Source organism: Setaria viridis, chromosome 7 (genome assembly GCF_005286985.2).
Source record: "Setaria viridis chromosome 7, Setaria_viridis_v4.0, whole genome shotgun sequence".
In the NCBI taxonomy this organism is placed as follows: domain Eukaryota; kingdom Viridiplantae; phylum Streptophyta; class Magnoliopsida; order Poales; family Poaceae; genus Setaria; species Setaria viridis.
Window position 1 is genome coordinate 19,489,710 of NC_048269.2, and position 22,373 is coordinate 19,512,082.

General features: G+C 41.4%; 3 protein-coding genes across 3 annotated transcripts; 1 reads left to right on the forward strand and 2 right to left on the reverse strand.

Moving 5' to 3' along the window:
* Positions 1 to 294: 294 nt before the first annotated feature.
* LOC117863839 (protein disulfide isomerase-like 5-2) lies at positions 295 to 3,062 on the reverse strand. Its single transcript, XM_034747701.2, has 5 exons — positions 2,770 to 3,062; positions 2,157 to 2,260; positions 1,672 to 2,042; positions 1,199 to 1,506; positions 295 to 924 (listed from the first exon to the last, which is right to left on the reverse strand). The coding sequence occupies exons 1-5, from the start codon at positions 2,989 to 2,991 to the stop codon at positions 676 to 678; spliced, it is 1,254 nt and encodes a 417-aa protein (XP_034603592.1). The 5' UTR covers positions 2,992 to 3,062; the 3' UTR covers positions 295 to 675.
* Positions 3,063 to 3,577: 515 nt separating this feature from the next.
* Positions 3,578 to 5,615, reverse strand: LOC117863840 (uncharacterized). Its single transcript, XM_034747702.2, has 2 exons — positions 5,441 to 5,615; positions 3,578 to 4,016 (listed from the first exon to the last, which is right to left on the reverse strand). The coding sequence occupies exons 1-2, from the start codon at positions 5,514 to 5,516 to the stop codon at positions 3,802 to 3,804; spliced, it is 291 nt and encodes a 96-aa protein (XP_034603593.1). The 5' UTR covers positions 5,517 to 5,615; the 3' UTR covers positions 3,578 to 3,801.
* A 196-nt stretch (positions 5,616 to 5,811) lies between these two features.
* LOC117864377 (protein EI24 homolog) lies at positions 5,812 to 11,237 on the forward strand. The gene is made up of 11 exons (XM_034748456.2): positions 5,812 to 6,005; positions 6,164 to 6,229; positions 6,783 to 6,933; positions 7,571 to 7,623; positions 8,330 to 8,449; positions 8,515 to 8,578; positions 8,719 to 8,804; positions 8,905 to 8,987; positions 9,502 to 9,578; positions 10,574 to 10,686; positions 10,938 to 11,237. Exons 1-11 carry the CDS (start codon positions 5,827 to 5,829, stop codon positions 10,981 to 10,983), a joined length of 1,038 nt encoding a protein of 345 aa, XP_034604347.1. The 5' UTR covers positions 5,812 to 5,826; the 3' UTR covers positions 10,984 to 11,237.
* The last annotated feature ends 11,136 nt before the right edge of the window (positions 11,238 to 22,373 follow it).

Genomic DNA, 22,373 nt, shown 5'->3' on the forward strand with positions numbered 1-22,373 from the left:
GTTCGGCTTTTTTTTTTTGCCAAAATGCTAACACGCCCTAAAAAAGAAATTTGGAGCTACCCAAATGTGGTAACTCCTACATCTTGTTTTTATCACTTTTTTTGGCCAGCCAATCAATAAAAAAAAAGGAATACCAAATCTTAGATTGATAAGATGGCAGAGCTCCTGTCCTGAAGAAGAAAAACTCGATGGAACGGCTACACAGCTGAACCTCTAAAAATAACCTTTCTCAACAAAATGGTTCTTTCCAATCTTTTAGTGACAAAATGACAACCAGTAAGGAGCATAGCATCATAGCACAAACTTTATATATATATATATATATATCCTGTATTACTTGTACAAAAGTTGAGTAGCAGAGTATGATGGCAAATATATTTTCACAGAAAATGTTTAATGCACATGGTGAACTCTGAAATGGCAGTTTCTAGAATACACAAGCAGAGGCTAGTTTCTAAGCTCTAAACAACAAACAAATTGAAGGACACAAAGTAGAACCGCAAACAGGCAAAATGTAGAAGTTGATGATTGCCAATTGAGATTGAAGAATGTCAACATCAATTTCTAAAACCACACTCTTCAGGAACCACGTCAGTTGAAAACTTGAGATCTAACCTCTGAATTGTCTCCTGGTAGATTTGCTAGCTTAGATGCAAAAAGCTCCCCAAGCTTCCATCACTCTTCATGAACTCGTCTTGGCTGAGGAGTATCATCTTGTCCAGCGAAATACACCATGACAACAAGAAGGGCAATGACAAATATAAGGATATACAGCGAGTTCAGGCTGACAAGAGAGTTCAGGAAACCCATGAAAGAAGGGCCAGTGACTTTCTTCTTTGTTGTTCTTCCTGCTCTGTATCCCTCAAGGAATTGGCTTATTTGGGATGCTTGGTCACCTTCTTCTAATCTCTCTGAACCATCCACCTTCACCAAGAAGCATTTTAAATCAATCCCAGAATATAGTGAATTCTCCATTTGATGAAGATCAGAGTAATAGTAGCAGTTTCTATCTTAATAAAGCCTTAACTTTTTCAGGGGAATTTAGAAGGTCAAGAAACAAGAAAGAACAAGATTATGCTTGTCATTGATTATGCTGGTGAGCCATACCAGTAAGAAACATGCCAATAACACAAAGTAGTTTTGGTATGGATGCTGGTATTAGAAAATAGAAATTGATTACTGAGGAAGCTTTACTTACTAGTTCATACTCCTCGTTTCTATCCCACACCAGTAGCTTTGGAAGCTGCGAACTCTTGGAAACGTCAAAAGTCTCCACAAATTCATCCCATTGCTTGATTCCAACATATCCAAACACCAAATCACGGTTCGCAGTAGCAGCAGATCTCAAAACTTGCACTAGTTGTGTAGAATTTTCATCTGAATCATCCTCCAGAATAGTGAGAACAACTTTCCTCTCATCATCATTCAGCATTTTTAGTGTCTCAGTATTGATTGGGACAACCAAAGGGAGCAGGGATTGTCGTACAAAATCTTCCAAGAAATTTCCTATGTCCAAAAAACAATACCATCCGTTATGGGAAAAGCAAAATGCCTATGCATTGCATATTCAACTGGACACAAGATGATATATAGCACTTCCAATTACTTCTCAAACCAAGCATCAGAACATAAAGACTTAAGTCATGACAACAAGAAAGGTATAACAAATACCTTCAAATGGGCCATAGAATAAACTTTGTTCCTTATACTGTGGATGGATTGCAACTAGTGCCGGGACCTTATCAAACTCATAGGTTACCATGATGTCCTCGGAGAAATCTTTTGCAACAGCAAACCAAGCTCTTTTCTTGTATTTCTTTCCATATTCAGCAATCAGCGACTCATTCACCCCAAAACCAAGGAAGATAGGAAAGCTTGTACCAGCATTCTCAACAAAGTTCTTTATCGCAGTGTCTGACTCAAGGATAGAAACATCTGGCGAAACAAATTTCTTCAGATTGCGGACAAGCTGGTCAGCTTTCCGCGAACCAGTGTATTCAATTGGGACACCATGGATAAAAAGCATCAGGGTAGGGAACCCACTGCATTTATAAACTAAAAAGCATTAGGCATGAACTTTTCAAAAGAAAAGCATTAGGCATGCAATGTAAAATTCTCCACTCCCCAGTGATAGATACTTAGGCACAAGAGCTTACTCTACTCCATATTTTGATCCAAGTTTCCTGTATTTGTCAGCATTTACTTTGGCAACTACAATGGGTTCACTCAACCCTGCCAATACCGGCGCAGCTTCATCTAACTGCATCAACAAAAAGGCAATAATATCATAAGTTCACAACAAGGTAACTCACTGGCAGTTCCTGGCTTTTTAATACAAGTGCAAGTAAGCAAAGTGTATCATTTGAGAATCTATTAACGGGCCACAAACATACTGTATTAGCACTTAGTTTCTTTTCTTCCATAAGCTAATCTACTGTGATGTCACACACTATCTCACTGTTTATTTAATAACTGAATAATAACAGACCTTGTTCAAAAAAAAATCGAAAACATATCCTAAAGAAATAGTAAGTTCTGTACTCTCCCAACTTCTCCCTAATTTGCTTCATGGGACCACGCAAAGAACATGCGATCCCGGAATCCCAATCAAACCACTCCAATAGCACTAACGGAGGCAACAAGATCCACAGCGACAACCCCACGGCATCCCGACACCCAGCACATCCCAATTCGCATCGCATCTCGCAGGGCTAGCACCAGCAGCAAGTTGCAGGTCGGCAGGTCTAGCGGGCAGGTCAGCGCTCGTACCTCGGGCGCGAGGCGCTTGCAGTGGCCGCACCACGGGGCGTAGAAGTCGACGAAGAGGAAGTCGATGGCGCCCAGCGCGGCCTCGAAGTTGCTCTCGTCCAGGTCGATCACCCGCCCGTCGCGCGAGAACTCCTCGCCCGCGGCGGCGGTGGCGCGGGCTGAGAGCGGGAGCAGCAGCAGGAGGAGAGGAAGCAACGCCGGCGGCAGGACTCGAGTCGCCATCGCCGTGGCGGGCGCTCGATTCGATCTCCGCCGCGTCGGAAGGAGGGGCACGGGACTTGACAAGTTTACGAGGGCAAGGGGTTTATTGGGGAATAAATTCCCATTTACCCTTCTTCTGAATCTGATATTTTTTTATTCTTTTTTTCTTGGAGAAGATTTTTTTTTTGTCTGAATTTGAGCCCCACCTTAATTTTAGATCCTTTGTACTTTCGAAACGATTTGGATGTCCGTGCACATCTTTTTGCTGGTTCTATTTATCTACTATATAAAAAATTAAAATCAAATTTAAGAACACCCGTGTTTATTTCTGTTTCTAAAAAGCTCCTAAGAAGTACTCCAGTAAGGTAATTTTCCAAACCTACAATTTCAGCAATATTCTGCAGCTAAAAACCGCATGGTCACCGTCACCGAAACTTTGCTCCAGCAAATGCCACGAGGACCACCACGGAATCTCATATCCAGAATCAATCCAGCCCCGTTATATTCCACGATTTCCGTCTACATAGACAAGCGACACCTCAAAAGGTAACACCAGCTACCCGTGCTCAGCACAAATAGCGTGACAAAGAAACCGCACACCAATAAATGATATCACTGCTGAGGTTTCTCCACAGCCTGGAAAGTTCAAGCCACGATATTATTAACAGAAAGTTGCGTCCTACATCAAATGGCAAGAAACGAGGTTGCAGCTTTCTCGTAAGAAAACCGGTAACAAGTAACAACCAAGGCAGAATGAAGTGCAAGCTTTTAACTTCACAAAATGTTGTTGAAAATAGGTCTCCAATATGTAGGCCTCGAAAGCATGATAGCTCAACCTGAGGCGGTCTTCTTCTGCTGGAAAACGACTGCGTACACAGGGACGCCAACGCCGATGCTAACTGCTCCCAGCACGGAAAGAGTCACTTTCAACCCCTGATGCTTCATCCTGTGCAAGTTGTACATGTGCTTGGCATGGAGGTAGTATGGCTCATCATGGCCGTGCCCTCCCATTCTCTTCACACCAGTGGCATGGAATCCACGAGAAGCTGGTGCATGCATAAAGAGATGAAAATCAGCAATCAGGGTGTGATTATGGGAGAGAGAGCTAAATGAGTTCACAACTTCATTTCATAGTAAAGCAAGAATCAAGAGTATGATGTTTAGGCTAATGCATCCACAAATATCAGAAAATCAGTAATCAGAAGTGAAGAAGAGAAAGTTCACAAGTGCTTTTGACATCAGAAACACAATGACCAAGCCAAACAACAACTAAAGGCACTAATATTCATTCCCAACAACCACCATCTGCAGTTCTCTACAAAGTCCACATAAAGAAACTGCTTTTTCACCTCTAAAACATATTGTCAAGAATCAAGAAACACAGATATTTTGACAGCTGCATTTGATATCAGAAATACAATGATCAAGCCAAACAACTAAAAGCCACTAGTATCCATTCCCAACAACCATAATCTCCAGTTCTCCGCAAGTCCATATATCCAAGCTGCATTTCCACCTCTAAAAGATATTGTCAAGAAACATATGAATTTTGACCTTTGGGCATCAATACTATTGATACAAAAAGAAATGGATAAAGAATACTAAGAAGGTACTAACGTAGCAGATTGGTTTTTCCGAGAGAAAACAGTTTGCATAATCCTATTGATTGTATCATGGGGCCTTTGCACTTATTATAACCAGCAGGGTTCCAGACAAAAGGTGTCAGCTTGTTGTAAATAGCATACCACCCCTTTGCTTCGAAGAATAAATAATAACATAGCAAAGCAAAATAATAATCAACCCATTTATAACTGTTATGACTTAAGAGCCCAACCATTGTAAGCCCTCTGTCAGGTCCACAACAGGACAGTAGAACTTGAACATAAGTACCAGTCCTCCTTTAAAACACACAATGGACAAACCCAATCTTTGATAAGAGAACAGTAGGCACGCAAGAAGAAACAGAAAGCACAAGCTCATACCCTCTCCTCTCTGGTAAATTGGAATGACGCAAGGATCTAGAGTGGTCGCTGCATTGTTCACTGCTAATTCCTGATTTCTGAGGTATCAGATACTGTAAAATCGGCAAGCCTCGATCTCAAAGGCCAAAGGCCAACCATTTCCCAATCACCACATGCAAGACCAAAAGGGCAGAAAAACCTAATTCTGTGCATCGCCTGATTCATTCATCAAGATAAACGTACCTTCTGATCTTATAACCCGATCGAAAAGCATAGTTACAGCAGAGCGCAGACAAATCTTGGACTCAAAATATTAGCTACCCAACAATTTCATCACGCGACGGGAACTGTAGTCCGAGTAACCAACGGATCTACCACCGCCCACATGAACATCACCACGACCAAAGGAAAACTAACAAACAACCTAAGCGAATCGCACCGTAGTAACCCTAAATCGGTCCGCGGAGGGAGGTCAAGGCCAGGGGACGCGGGATGGGAGGGGCGCTTGCCTGGCTTGGACGCCTCGGCGCCGGCGGCGAGGAGGCGGATCCCGGAGCGGAGACCGCGGTTGAGCGCTGTCGCCATCGCCTTCGCCTTCGTGTTCTCGACTGGGGTCGCCGCCGCCGCCGGTGGTGTGGTATTGTGGCCTGTGGGCGAGAGGGTGACTCACTGTGATTTGTTGCGGTCGGGCTTCGTGGCCTCGTGGGGGTTGCGTTGCGTGGAGTGTGTCTGTGTTGGGCCACTTGTTTCCTAGAGAAGAGGCCCGGCCCGGCCTGGCCCAGGGAGCAAAGAACAGTTGCGCCTCCGGTGTGCAAACGGAACACGCTTTCGATGCCAAAAAACGTATTATTCGAGTCCGTCTTCTGGCTCAGGTGACTTGGTATCGAAGAGTAGGATGATTGCCGATCAAATAAATCATGCTCGCAAGCAAATCCGAACGAGAGACGCTTCCCCTTCCTCTTCCCCTACGCCGATGGAGTCGCTTGTGTCGCAAGCGAGGCCAGCGGCGGTCCTCTGGCTCGCCGGCTTCCTACAGGCCGCGCGCCTCCACCGCGTTGTCTCCTTCTGCGCCAGGTCCGCCGCCTCTGTCCATACCCGCCCCTTCTCTTCTCCATTTTTTTTACAGTTTTTATTTGATTTTTTTGGAGGAAAATTAGAGCTCATTAACCCTGCTCGAAGCATCGATTGCTTGCCCCGTTAGTTTAACCTTGTCGATTTCTGGTTCGATGCAGCTCGAGGGCACTATCTATCAGGATCGCACAGTGCTTCTTGCTGAATGGGCTTATCTTCCTGGGGAGGTACGGTCGTTCGTGACTAAGTTTGAATCTCGACTAAATTTTGTGTCTTTTGTAGCTTTGGCGTGTGGTAAGACCTAAAATTATTAGAGCTTGTGAGCAGATTGTTACAGTTTTGTGCTACTGTTAAGTGTTTTTTTTTTCGAGGAACTTTTTGTGCTAAGTGTTGTTCTGTACAAGTTATAGATTGTCCTTTGTACTGAGACTACAGGGGTTGCGTAGCAAATACCATTATAATGTTGTGTGGTTAGAATGTTGATGTGCATTTGCCTCTGCCGGTTTGACCGATCGACTAGCAAAGCAAACAGGATGGAGTTTGATGTCCTGTTTGGAGTCCTGCAGGGAATAATGTAGATTGACTTCTCTTAGTTCTCTGCCACTTCAATTCAATTACTGTGTATTAAGCCTATGGAAATTATATAATTTATAATGATATCAGTTGTCACTTTCACTTCTCAGCACTTATCTCATGATAATGTTTTATATGTTCCTGCCCTAGCCCCTTTTTGTGTTGTTTATTATGAATAACCTTCTAAATAATTCTTGTGCTTTGTAGCTTGCTAACCCTGAAATCGGTGGTCATTCCAACACTATTATGTATTCTTCCTGAGCAATGCAATGAAATGGGGGGACATCATCTTTGTGATCACACGGCAGCCACAGCTATCTATTCATTCTTACGCTGGGGCCTTGTTGAGATTTTTTATGTAAGTGCTACCTTTTATGTGCTGGTATTTTTTAAAATGTTACTGGTCATGTTGCTGTTTTTGGCATTGAAATTCTCTCTCAAAATTCAAGTCCATTTTGATCCATTAAGTTATTGAATTCGCATTGAACGACACACGATTTATTGATGCTAGCTAATGTGAAATCAGTATTTGGATTATTTTTCTTTTAATAAGCATGCATGGAATACTGGCATAACAACAATCTACCAGTAGAAGCTTGTCTTTGCAACAATTCGCGTAAATGGAACATAGGAAAACCTGTCATTTTTCCTAGCAATAAAGGTTCACGATCAATACATCATGATATATTGTTAAAGCATCCCTCATGTTTTCCTAGTGACATGCTTGGCTCTCGTGTGCTTCAAAATTTTCTATGACATATTCCACCACTAGTTGCAGGATCCCTTGGGACGAACTATCAAGTCCTTATCAGTTTGCTGTTACTATCTTCCCTAAAAGTAGCGCTTATTGTTATTATCATATTGTTTACTACTTTATAATACGTGTGGCATTGGGTCCGTAATCTGTGTGTTCTTATTGCCTTTTCTTTAAATATTTATGCATTGCTTAATTTATTATTACATTTTGGTTTCACATAACCAAATATCTATTTCAGGTATTTTGGTTTTATCCACTTTATGTCTTCAGCTTCATATTAAGTACACTTTGGTATGTTTAATCCTTTTCAATACATTATCTCTAACTTCGCTTATACTGCCAGAAAAAAAATGTTTTTCTTCTTTCCTTGAGTACGCTGTTGGTTTCAGTCAATAATGGGATAATCAAACATTACATAAGCCAATATGCTTACAGTTTCAGGTTTAAAGTTTGCCCATTTTCTCTTACTAATGCAGTAATATTTTCACTATAGCAACTATGGGTCCAATATTCCAGCAAGCCACGCAGGCTCCTTGTTATAGTCAGTTGAAAGTTTGTTTTTTTGGGTGCACCATGACAGTAAGTTGTAGAACAATTCTTGATCACCTCGTCACTGGTTAAATCTACTGTTTTGCAGTATCTTACTGTAGAATTTTGGAGTAAAATGATCAGAATAGGTCTTTCTATGTGTAAGTTTTTTTTTGGCAGAGATACGCGTTAAGCAAACGTTGGAATGGGTTTTGTGTTTGACTGTTTGTAACATCTTAACCCCCCCCCCCCCAAAAAAAAAAAAAAAAAAAAAAAAAAAAAAACTGGATGTGGTCTTTGGGATTTCAAAATCTGTTTATGTGGAAACTTATTCATGTCTTTAATGAACTCACTTATTGTTACAGGTATGGATTCTCATTTTATTATCCTCAAATTAAGCGTATTTCAGAGACTAAACAGAAGGGAGAATCCTGTTATCCCATATGTGATGGGGACCATCTTATGTCAGGTATAATGACATTGCCAAGCACGCTTTGGATGTTGTGAAAAGTAAGAGCCTAGATTCGACTCGAGCACTGGATGATCGCAACGTAACTGAACCAGAAGACCAGCCTGAAGGATTTGACAGGTAGGCGTGTTTATGCGGAACTTGGTGCCTGATTGCATGCTCCGTTGCTGATATTTTGATATTAGGGTTGCGCTAGGTATTGGGGAACAGGTCTATTCAATCCTTCTTTTGACCATTTTCTTTGTTGAGGTATGACTCTATTTTCACGCCATGTATCATTAGACACCCAATTCCACAGATTATATCTATTTTAACTTCATTTCGCCTGGTCGTTTCGATTTGTCAGTTACTGTTTTTCATATATCTTATTTGAATCTAATGTCATGCAGGTTTCAGTGATTGGTTATGTACCTTACTTTGGCAAGGCAATGAACTTCCTGCTCCTGTCATTGATCTATGCCTACTACTGCTTCGAGTAAGTATGTCTGAACATTGTTCAGCATTCTTCCAACTTTTCTTTTTCAGCGCGTTATGCATAATTCTGTTACCTTGAACTTCGCTAAACTTTTTGCCAGGTACAAGTGGAACTTCTTTGCAGTGAGTCTGAATAAGAGGCTTGAGTTCTTTGAGTCAAATTGGGCCTTCTTTGCTGGATTTGGTATGACGACAGTTCATGATCTGACAACTACATATTTGTACACATTTTGTCTGTTTGAAACGACATAACCAGTTAGTCCATTTTACATGTATCTAGATATGTTTGTGCAAGAAGCATTCATACTTCAGCTTGTTATGGGAATGTTCCCACGATTATGTTTTACTAAATCTTTTTAGCGGTCCAGCTTGCTCATACAATTAAACGCTAGGTGTTACTTTTTGAACCAAGTTGAAGCCATTTTATTATAAGTTCCAAATGTAAATTGATAACCATTTGTCTAATAGGCTCCAGACCATTTAGAACCATATTCTTGCTTTAATTTGAAGAACTTTCATTGTACTTTAGCTGTTAGTCAAATACCTCATGTAACTGAGCATTGTTGTTTTGCTTTTCCTTCTTATGTAAATGGTTTGCTTTATTACCATCATGTCTTTTACTCATATTCTTAGGTAACCTATATTCTGCTAGATGTTTTTTGTGTAATTTTGACATATTGTTTGTTGTTCCTACGTAGGTGCTCCATGCGTCCTTCCAATTTTCTTCTTCTCTCCTCTTACAAGTTATGGACTTATGGCCATACTTTACCCGTTGGTACTGCTAAGCACTTTTCAGTTGTAGTTCTTATTTTTGACATTTTATATGTTCTCTTTTGGTACATTACATTTGATAACATTAAGGGTCTGCAATCTTCAAAGGTTATATTTTGAAATGGTTTCCTCTTTTGTCAAACATGCACAGTTGATTTTTGTAATATATAACATCGCTGTGAAAATTGTCAGAATCTCCCTGGTGGTTTATGGTTGGAGTTAGCTAATAGATTGTACACAAAGTTGCATCAGTTGTCCATTTGCTTTTTCACTAGGAAAGGAAGTGGTACATTTGCTCATAAGCTGTTGCAGTTTTCTCATTCACAAAAACACACTGTTTCCCAATACCATTTTTTAATATAAAAAGAAATCAAGGATGAAATACTTCTGCAAACATACAGATTTAGAAGGCCCTTAAGATCCAATACTATGAGTTGGCATGACACCTTGTACAGTAGATCTAGTGAGCCTTTTTTCTGTCTCCTTGCTCTATAATTCTACTTTCTTTGCTCCCTGCCGTTGGGCATCTGTACATTTTTTCTTTTTTTATATATAATATGTATACACAACAGCATGTGCCTTCCCTGCTGTTTTTCCCTTAAAAAGAAGAATTCATTTAGCTGGAAACTTGTACTGGATGAGACCTTGCGTAGTATGATCAATAGTAATTACACCATACGTGCACTAGAATATTAGTCCTGAACTTCATGGCATATCATTGTGTATGGGAAGAAGAAAGATAACATAAATGGACACTCCTTGTCAATTGTATGTTCCTTATTTTGATGTTCTATCTGTATTCCACATGTGGCCCTGGAGCAGGAGCTTTGAGATATTGAAATTTCCTCCTTCCAGAGTGAAGCTCTTGCTTCATAGATTATATATGCTTTGGATAAGAGTTCTTTAAGGAATAGTAGGAGTGCTTGTTATTTGTATTTTACGATCCAACATGTATGCACTAAATTCTGTGAATCCAACTTGACAACATTGCTTTTCCAGTTTGTCTTGACTGCTGCAGGCACTCAGGCTGAACAAGTGATTGATGAACTGAAACCTGCACACGAAGGGAAACTGCAAAGAGTACCTGTGTTCTTTGTCGCGAAGCGACTAACGTGAGCTCCCAATCTACCCTTCATCAGTAGTGTTCAGTTTCCTTTCAAGTAGCGAGACCCAACCTAACCGTCATCAGTAGTGTTCAGTTTCCTTTCAAGTAGCGAGTCTCATAAGCAAGCATGCATAGTTGATGTTCAATCTTTTTCCAAGTTTTCAGCCTCATGGTTTTCTCAGCACTGTTACTTTGGTTGGTATCTTAGGTGCCTGATATTAACAGTTCAAAACATGTCTGAAACTGTGGTGCCTACAGGACGCAGGTACTGCAACTATTTCCAGCGATGCAGAAAGAAGAATGAAAGATCCACAGGAACAGTCAAGGAAAGAAGACACTGCGTTGTGCTTATCACAACGCGGCCATTTCAAAGAAGACGCTGCTTTGTGCTTGTCGCAACGCCGTTTGTCCATAAGCTGTTCGCCTCTCCATAATTAGGAGTGGGCTGTACATCTTCGCCACACTGTAAATACCCTGTAACACTACTGTTGTAGCATAAATTTCTGCTAAATGGAAGCTTCCAGGGGAAAAAAAATAAAGTTCCACTGTGCATACAAATTGTGTCTACTCTTTCTCCGACCATTTACTAGTATTATCTTGGTTTCGTGCCAGAGTTCCATACATTTGTCTTTGATTTTACACCAAGAGCTGCACAAACGAATTGATTCATCTTCTTTTGGTTTCCAGACGATTTCTCTGGGGATCTGTGACCGTATCTGGCTCATTTGTTGTAGGCATTGTTGAAGAATGAAGAATAAGACAGTGATTAGGTATCTGCCCAGCTTAAAGTTACTTTTGTTTCTGTTATTTCACACTCTAGTGGACTCTGATGGAACGTGGAAGTGGCACGAGAACTAATACGCACCTGACATTTTAACTCCCGCACCACACCAATACCCGTGGGTGTAGTAGCTCATGCAGTAGTATGCAAGTTTCCAGTGGGTGCCATTGAGGTATCTGCCTCGTGCCTACTACATACATGTAGGATTATCTCATCCTATTTGGGTTGTTACGCGGCGAGCTATACTAATAATGAGTGCGTAGCTTGTTTATATACAATCATGGGATTATATACTCCCTCCGTCCCAAATAAAAGCTCATTGTCGCTGCTATCTTACTATTACTAATTGGAGGCTCCTTTTGAAGTCTTCAGGTGAAGCCACCTAGGATCCTAGGTGGATACTCTAGAAAAAGAAAGAAATCCTAGAAATTCTCACAAAAAAGTAAAACATCTAGCCATCAATTTGCAGACTCGAATCATCATAGCCATTGGATCTATTATGTTTTCTAAAAAAATTACCCACCTATGCCATTATGATAATAGTATAAAGTAATCCCCTAAATTTGCCTCTAAATTACCCACCCATGCCATTATATAAAATAAACTAAATAACCCCTAATCTAACATACCCTAACGTGATGTGTGCAAAAAATTCAAAACAGATGTACATAAATCTAATTTGTTATGTGACAGATGCACGTACATACGTGATCTATTTTTTCTAAAAAATATACTAATGGTTGCATGTGAGTAAACCCTAATCTAACTACCCTAACGTGATGTGTACAAAAACTTCAAAAAATATGTATGCAAATCTAATTCCATTACGTGACAAATGCACATATGTACTTGATCTATTTTTAAAAAAATATACTAATGGTTGCATGTGAGTTGCAATGTACATGTGTAAATATATTTCTTGATATCTAATAGATTATTTCTTTAGGTATGTAATAATTGTGTTATATGCAACATATTTCAAATGAGACATGGCTGGTCAAATTTTTAGGTGAAATGATAATTGTATCACACGTAACATTGTAACAAGAAATTACTTGGACATGAGATTAAATTGTTAGCAACATCAGAAATAGCATACATGTGCAGATGTGACGAATAAAAATCATACTATGAGATATGGCAGGCATGTGACCTACATGCCGTTGCACAGTAGTAGAGAAAAAAATTGTGAAAAAAAAATAAAATATTTATGATGCTATGCACGCATGCTGACGGGACTTTAAAGAGATAAAGACTGGATGGATGCATGCATACATGTCACCGGTAGTTAGAAAGAAGTGGGTTAGTAGTTTTTTTCTATTTCTAATTGGATTTTTTCTTAATAATCAAGGGTCCAGATTTAATTCACGTCTTACCTCCTAGGGGAAAGAGGTGTACTTTAGCAAGGTCCGTCATAAAAATTACTCCCTTATATCATTATAAAAATAATTTAAAATTACCTCCTAAATTAGTAACTAAATTGTCCACCACTAATACTTAAATAAAAATACCTTAAAGTAACCCATAAATGTGCATCTATATTACCCACATGTGCTGTTATTAAAAATAATATGAGGTAACCTAAATTTTAATCCAAATCACTTAAAATATAGACCAATATATTATTCTAAAGCATATATTAGTATATGATATAATTATTAAGGTAATGTGTGTCATAATTTATAAAGATATAGAGCAAGTGATGAGAATATTGATTTCTGTGTTAAAATTATAGCTAAACTTAGGATCTATTATTAAAAAAATTGAAGCACATAACTGCGATGCAACGTGAAAACTTAAAGATTATAAATGTGGATAAAAATATTATAGAGTAATTACTAACTAAAATCTATCACAATTGGATAAAGATAATAAGTATATATCTATATAAGTATTGTGTTTGAATATTTAACAAATGAGAGGTACCTCAGGGTAATAGTTTTGTAGCAATGCGGCCTCACTTTTTTTTTCATTGGAGACTAAGTTCTACGCGACACGCTAGAAAATAAGATAAATCCTAAGAAATTCTCATAAAAATTAGAAAACTCTAATAATCATAGTCATTAATCATAGTCATTGGTCTATTATACTTTTAAAAAAGTTACCCACCACTTTCATTATAAAAATATTCTAAAATAAACACTAAACCTTTATATAAATTGCCGAGCTCTTCCAATCCAATTTACTTATGCATATCATTACAAAGCATAACTTAAAATGTCATTCTAAATTTATATCTAAGTTACCCATGTATGTTGTTATTAAAAATAATCTAAAGTAAGCACCTAAATCATAATCTAATTATCTTCATGTGCATCATACATAAATATCCAAAAGTAAACTAATAGATGATTCTAAATTACCTATTACGTCATTGTTAATTTAGAAATACTAAGTTAAGTATACACACATGATGAGTGACACCATATAGACCATTTATACATGTATGTGAGGAAGTAATGAAAAATATTGATTTTTATGCTAAACATAATGTATGGAGGTGTGATACAAAATGAAAAAAGTGTGGATGTGGACGAAAAGTGTAGAGTAATTATTAATTAAAAATCAATCATAACTAGAAAAATATAAGTAGACATCTATGAATATTATGTCAAAGGATTAAAAAATGAGAGAGTAATAGGTAAACAGTTTTAACTATTAATTATAAATTTAATTTGTAAATAATTTTCAAATACAATAACTTTTAAAAGTATTAACCCGTGCGGGAGCACGGGTTGATGGACTAGTGCACCTAAATGCATAGTAAAACTATGTGTTTAAAAAAAGCAAAACGATCTATAATTTGAAACGGAGGCAACACTTAAGAAATACACTATGGTTCCCGTATATGTCTTGCATGTGCCACCACACCAAATGGGAACATTGTGCGGTTGTGCCTGTACTTTGGTGCTAGCCACTTAGAAGGCTTTGCTGAACTGTTGCTGCTCACTGCTCGCGTCCTGAAGCCAAACTGTTTACACCTGCTCACTTAACCACTCTTTTATTGAGGTCAGGTGATGTGCAAGGACTAACCATTTTATCCTATGCTTCATCAATTTTCCATGCTCCTTCTATCTCGAATGGTTGTCCATTCTCCAGAGAAAAATATTGAAAATTCTTGGGGGCCGGTTTCAGTTGAATGGATGGCTGATGGATAATGCTATGGCTAGCGTTGATCATTCAAGACTGGCCGCGCTGCCGACACCAACCCAGGCTGCCGTTCCTTGGTTTCAGCTGGCCATAACAAGGCACCAGTATTCTCTGTTGCCTGAATTTATAATGCAAGCCGCCCCCTGAGATTATTGACTCGTAAGATGCCGGACAAGCTCCATGATTCCATCAGATCGTCCAGCTGCTAGTCTCATTTGTTAGCTGCTTGTCTGCTCATCCTCTTTCTCTCGTACTTGACCATGAGACCATCCATGGCGTCCCTTTAATATTCCTCTTTAATATTCCTCCTGCTTACACACGCATAAGTGCATAACACATTAGCATGTGGTACTTTACGTACTAAAGTTCGGCTAGACGTACTCATCATTGCGTATAAAGGACCGAGAGAAAGACGGGTAGCAGAATATACAGAGACTGGCTCGGCTAGCCGCCTGTGGTGAACAATAACCAATGCTGATAACATTGTCCATTCCCTTTGCGTCCCTTTTGAACAAGCAACTTTTACGATGATTGAACTTGCAGGATCATTGATTCTCTCGAGCTTAAAAACAAATAAAACAGAAAGAAGAATAAAATGCAAGCATTCTTGCATAACGCATAGGGTCGTGTACGTGATGAGGTAGCGCTCAAGTGTTGCAGTTAGCAGCTTGCTTCCAGGGTAAAACCAGCCAGTTCCCGGCCAAGTACCTAGGTTTACCGCTGCACATTGGCAGGACAAGAAGACTGGATGAACAGGTATTAGTAGACAAGATTGGTGCTCGTCTTCCAGGTTGGAAAGGCAGACTTCTCAATCGAGCCGGGAGACTTAAGCTGATTAACTCGGTGCTTACATCCATACCAGTCTACCACATGACCTCCTTTCCTTTGTCCAACTACCGACGAGAAAGTGGATGAGAGGACTGCGCCGATTCAACTCTGAAATGGGGGCTTCGACAATATGTAGACCTATGGACACAACTATCACAGACAGTGGAGCAATTTCCAGTTGCCTTCCCAAAATACTCGGCAAACAATAAGCAAATGGTGGCGAACTTCGACCAAGACTCCGGCTCCTGATAGCAGCCAACACCTACAGGTGATCATCTATACCGCCTGGAAGATCTGGAAAGAGAGATGTAGAAGAGTACTTCCTCCGTGCCAAATTATAAGTCGTTTTAGCTTTTCTAAGCGCATAAATGTTTGTATGTACCTAAATATAGTGTATGTCTAGATGCATAAAAACATCTATGAACCTAGAAAAACTAAAACAACCTCTAATTTGGGACGGAGGGTGTATTTGACAGCAAAACAATGGATTCCGACCAACTGGTTGGGATCATCAGGCAAGACGTCCTGGCATACAGGACGGCCAACAGGATATTTCAATAGCTTAGGATACAGTATGTTCTTTTCTTTTTCAGTCGGTTGGGAGCTCCACAACCTCCATCCTTTTCTTTCCATTTCCTCCCAGGTCGGTTCCAGGATTGTAAAAATACTTTCTTGCTTTCTACTATAATGAAAAGGTAGAGCAACGACCATGTTTCCTCAAAAAGTGTTGCAGTTAGTACAGTATAGAAGCTTGCAGATGAGAAGGTCACGTTTCCGTTCCATCTGGAAGGGAGGCTGCTATTTTCTTCTGTGTTTGTTCTTTGAGCAGTGAGGGTGCTTGTCAGAAGTTTCAGGCACCAAAGTTCAGTCACTTTCCTTTGCTTTTGTTTAATTGGCAGAAATTAGGGTGGACTCTTAATATAAGTAATCTCCAAGAGGTGTACTGCTGGTCCCAGCCAGACTCTTAATTGGAAGTGCGTTTTCCATCTAATTGCTGGCAGCTGGAGCTGCTGCTCCAATTCTTTCATGCTGGCTGCACATTATATTCCTCGTGCCATACCCATACTTCCATGCACCAGCGCTCGGAGTACTTTCACACCATTGCTTGATGTTGTGGTGCCACCAAACGCACTGCTAGCTAGCAGCAAACAAATCAATAGGCAGGTGCCTTCCATTTTTCATCCAAGGAATTGAATATGTACACTGTGCATTCAGTGCACAAGCAAATTCGAGCACCAGAAATATACTCGCTTTCACCCTTATAAAGCCTTGTTCAAACACCGGAGCTGTTTTCGTATCCTTGGCGGAATCTGAATTGGTTTTTTTCAGAATTGTTGCGTTCCAAGATGGGGCCTGGTCCTGGATGTTCATATAGAAATCCAATGCTCCAAATGATTGAGCATTAATTGGTTGTTATTCCGAACTCTTTGAGTTTATTCATTAATATCTCAGACGAACTAGCTGAGATAGTAGGTATCATGGTGGAGCCGCAGCACTACTGCTTGCACACAAGAAGCTTTCATGTCGCAGGACCAGCACGTACTAGTGTACTGTGTCCGGTTCGTTGATTCTTCAAGTCTTTTTAGATCATCCTATGGTATCTCCAATAACTTCATGCGGTTCCACTATAGCTACCTATCTGCATTGCATTATAATCTACTCCTATTTCGCCTTTGCTTTGCTGGTGGCCTGCAGCGTCAAGCATGTCACCGTACATCCATGACTGCAGGACTAAGGCCCACGTTGGGGGGAAAAAAACAAGGAGAAATGGGGAATTTGGAAGGATTGGAATACTTCATGAAATTTTCGTATGAAGCCCTTTGAAAGAAAAGATTGAGTTCCTACTAATCTTATAGAATTTTTATGGAATAGCTTGTTCCGTAGGCTTTTGGAGGAGTTCTAGCTGCCAAGAGGTTGAACCTTATACATCCAAATGTCCATTCTTTCTTTTTTTTCGAAACATGGTACAGACGTAGACGCTCACATACACACACTATCCTATAAATATACGCATGCAATCCTACTTCTATGAGCACTTTCGAGAGAATGAGCCGGTTGATCCTTGAGATTGACGAAGTCACTACTGGCACGTCACTATCAACGGGCACGTTGCCTACCACTGAAAAAATAGTGCTAGTTAAAGCCTATGATAAATTCAAGAAAATACGAGCACCAGTGTCGAGTTGAGGACTTTGGTGGGCAGATTCCACCACACAAAGAATCTTACCAGCTGAGGAGGATGAGCTAAGCTCATCTTGCATCCAAATGTCCATTCTTGCAATTTCATGTTCCAATGATCCAATGTTTTGGTGTTTTATATTCCTACATTTTTCCTATCCAGTACTAAATTTAAAACAGTTCCCAAGTTTTTTTCCACAAATGGCAGACGGTTATTGGTCTTCTTTGGGATTTTCCTCAATTAGCTAATTGCATTTTGCCTAATTACGATATTTCTCGAGGGACATTTACTAATTAAGTGGATGTTTAGAAAATGTTGGTTCAGGATTTGTTTTCCCCCTCATAAAACCATCAGCCGAGAACAAAATAATTAAGAAAAACAACAGCCCTCAGCCATTTGACTCCAGAGAGGCTCTAACGCTCTCATGCCCATCCATGGAAATGCTGTCTAAGTCAAACCAGCAAGCGAAGGATTAGAAGGAATGATAATTCCGAATTTTCTAGCACCTGCCCCGAAATTTTATTCGGTTGGACGCGTAGGAAGCATCATCCGACTCCACGCCTTGGCCCGCACTCGACAGCGGTCGTACGTGCACGCATTCTAAAAACGCATCAGGCGAAGCAGTGCTAGATTCTGTCGAGCGAGGATTAAGCAACTGATCCGTTCGTTTCCTGCCCCTCATGATGCCCGTCGAGAAAGAACGCCGGCCGGGGCCGTGTGGTGGTGCCCAACCACCGTAGCGTGTGTGTACATGTGTTCCTCGACCACTTTGTTCTCAGAAGTCAGAATGAGACTACGAGAGAATCAGCAGCGTTAGGATTCATGTCCCCCTCCGTGTCAAGTAAAAAGAGGGTCGGATCGGATCTCTCCCAAGTGGCTGGAAGGCGTAAAGAGTGAGAGCATCGTCAGGGTATTCGATCAGGTGAGGTGTTTGCTAGCACACAGTCCCATTCCAATGGAAAAGGAGGAGGGCGTGCATGCCACCTTGCGGTTAACCGTGGGGATTATTTCAGCAACCGCATGATTATACGCAACAACTGATGCCTGCCCTGCTCTCTCATACTGCTTGAGCGTGTACCTCGCCAATTTTTTGCCATAGTCCTACTTTTCTTCTCTCTTATTCTCTCTCTATCTTTGAGGGGGTCACAGCATTTCCACCTGTCAATCAGTGTACTTGCGCTAATCATGAAGCTGCTGCGATTTTTTTTTCTTTTGCAAATAAAGCGTTGAAACGCGAGATGTGCTTTGTTCGTTTCGGAGGCGACAAGCGCTGTTCCGTCGCCGTTGCCGATTGCTTGTCTTCCTGCTGTCCAGCCGTGCATGTATCATGTATGCGTATGCACCACAACAACAAAGATATGATAGGGAAACAGTATTATACACGCGTACTATACAATTGTTGTTCTAAACGGACAGTATCTGCCTGGAATTCAGCAAAGTGTCGCCGCAAAGTAAAGCTCGCGCGCTAAACTTACTGTACCAACAGACAAGACGCCGGACAGCCGTGCTGCGGTGCGTGTCCTGGCAATCGCCGCGCGCCGATCGACACGAAAACGTCGCGGTACAAAATGAAAACCGTAGGCTCTCTCTGACGGCATTGCGTCGCGATGACTGTGTAACAACTTCCCTACTTAACCAGTCGGTCCGATCCGAGCAAGGCACACCATCTCCGTAGTCCCCCTTTAACAGCCTTAAACATGCTTAGGCTAATCATGTCATCATGAGCATCATTAAGTATTAATTAAAGTTTAGTTATTAAATAAAAATTGCTAATGTTGGAGGTCATTTTCTAACCTGCGGACGGTTCGTCCCTATAGGCCGGACGGTCGTCAGCACCTTGACTTAGTCATGCATGGGCAACACCTTTGCCACGTCAACCGCGGACGGTCCGCCCCTCACGCGCAAACGGTCCGCAAGCACACCGCGGTGTGTGTCGCGTGCGCAGAGCTTTTGCGCCACATCGCTCCCGCGCCCCCAGCCCGAGTTGAGCTCCTCCCAGCTCTCTCTCCCTCCCTCCCATTCACTCCCAAACTCTCTCTCTTCCACCCAAATCATGGAGGAGCTTCCTAGGTCCCTCCACTATTGAAGCCCCTAAACCTCATCGGAGCTTCGTCGGAGGACCGCCAGAGTTTGACGCTGGCAGGCTGCATCACCTCTCTTTCATCTTGTTCCTTGGGCTTGGAGCTTGGAGCTTCCCCGAGCTCTTCTTCCTCCATCCCCAAGACCTCCCTCAAGCTTCAAGTCAAGGACGACCTCAAGTTTCCCCAACGCCACCCTACACTAACTTGCGGCACCTCACCGGAGTTCTGCCCATCACCGGTGAGCCATCTCCATCCCCCATCTATACCCCATTGTCCTAGGTTTTGAATCCATGAAACCCTTTAGAGCCAAATCACCATTGATGACCTAGAGCTTTAAATCCATAATGCATGTCAAATCTATCTCGCTAGATGAATTATAGACACTCCTAGGAACCTATAGAAACAAATCGCACCCCAAACTGACACCGGAGTCGCCGTCGCCGAGCCATGACCGTGGCGCGGACGGTCCGACACCCGCGGGCGATCCACCATTTGCACACAAAAACCAACAGAACCTTTCATTTCCACTTCCCGAGCACTTATTTACTGCAGACGGTCCGCCCATGGAAGTCGGATGGTCCACCTTTCAACCACACAACCAACCAAGCCTCTGCACATATTTTCGACATATGCTGATTTTGTATTGCAGACGGTCCGCCCATGAGGCGCAGACGGTCCGCCATTCAAACTCAAAAACCATCCTGAATATGTCTAGTTTTGCAAAAAGCGGACGGTCCGCCCAACGGTCCATCGTTCAAACCGGATGGTCTGCCTTTTCCAAGCCGAACGGTCCACCACCCCTCGTCCAGCACCTTTACACTTGCACTTGCACTTGTTTTACTTGCCTCTTGTATAATTATCTAGCAATGCTAAAACATGCTTAATCATATCATTGCAATCATTCATAACATATTTACTTATCAAGCATTATTGCACTCGTGTAGAGACCGAAACGCTGGAGCAAGAGGAGGGTGAGCCTGAGCCAGAGCCCGACCGAAACGCTGGAGCAAGAGGAGGGTGAGCCTGAGCCAGAGCCCGTCGCCGATGACGCTCTCTTTGAACCCCAAGGCAGGCACATGAGCATTCTTTCAACCCTATTTTGGATCAATGATGTATATGTGTCTTGTATGTGCATGAGTTAATAATTATGTGTTAATAATTATGTATGTTGCTTAGCTCCTACTTGATGCATTATTCACTCTTGATCTAGAACAACTCCTTCTAGGCAAGTATGCTTGTTCGGTGTCACGAATTTAAGTTGCTTATCCATGCTTAGCTTTGGTAGAAGTCGAGAGGTGGAAAGATCACCACCACTCGTGAGTTATAGAATGTTTGATTAAATAATACTTGGTTAGCTATGAATGGTCTAGAATTGAGCAACTAGGAATGATGAATCGAACTTGAGCAAGAATGGGTCATGTTGAGATTGGAGCTCACTTGGCTTAGTTTTGCTTGAGTTGGTTAAAACCCGGTCGTTATCTCTTTGATACTTGAGCACTATTTCGTACAAACCACATGCTTAAATATGGGAATGGCAAGCCAAGTAGCATAAGTCGCACCTTGCCTTGACTGAATTCTGTACGGGATGGGATGAGGTGTGATTGGTCGTGTCCGGTGCATCTATCCATTCCAACTGTTCGTTCATAGCTGGGTGTGGGTATGTGAACCGTTAGGGGCATGAATCAACACTTATCCTCGGCTGGGGTCGTTGGTCTTGCATCTCGTGTGCGAACTCTGCAGGGTTATAATCTATTGCAATAGCCATGCTCCCAGTCAAAGAGCACGCTCTTGTACTTTGAATTTAACGTAGAGTTACCAAATTGAGTTCATGGACGATTGAGCTCATGCTTATGATCACATTTACTATTGCAATTACTTGATGCTTGAGATCATAGAATGCCATATCTTTTGCTTATTATAACTTATCAAATGTAGATGGTTTTTATGCAAATTTAATTACCAAAACTATTCCTTGCTACTTAACTAAATACATTCTCCTTGAGAGTCGAGCAAGTATATACCCAAATTTGGATAAGACTTGCAGAGTACCTTTTGTACTCACGGTACCACCATTAAGTTGTTGCAGGTGATCCGTAGCCAGAGATCGTCTTTGGTACTTCTTCCCCGCGGACGGACGTGCGGGTAGGAAGTGATGGCCATGGCTATGAGAAGGGTACTATCAGCATATGGTGTTAACCTTCTTATTGTGTGTTGTATCGCATGAGAGCGATGATAGAAATTTCCGCTGCAAAAATCTATGAATTTGTTATGTATGTGAACTTGAACCTGTTTATGTAATGTGATGGATTATGAATGGATTGTTATAAGGTAATGATGTTTATGTTGTTGTGCAAGTGAGGTGTGTATAAATTCTGGATAATGCTTGTGACACATCTCAAGGACGATGTAAGTTATTCTTATTTATAACTTGATTAAACGGGTATAATTTGGAGGATCCTTACACCCCCTCGCGCGCATCCGGTGATCACTGATCACTCCACCTACACCACTTGACGCTGCCGAATGCCGATCGATCAACGCTAGCTAACGGCTAACGCATGGGCCTTGGGCACACACCCTCGGAGTAGTAGGATCTCCCTGAATCAGTTCCGCCACGCACGCGTCCGCACTCCCGTCGCGGTCCGGACTCCGGGCTCCGGGCTCCGGGCTCCGGG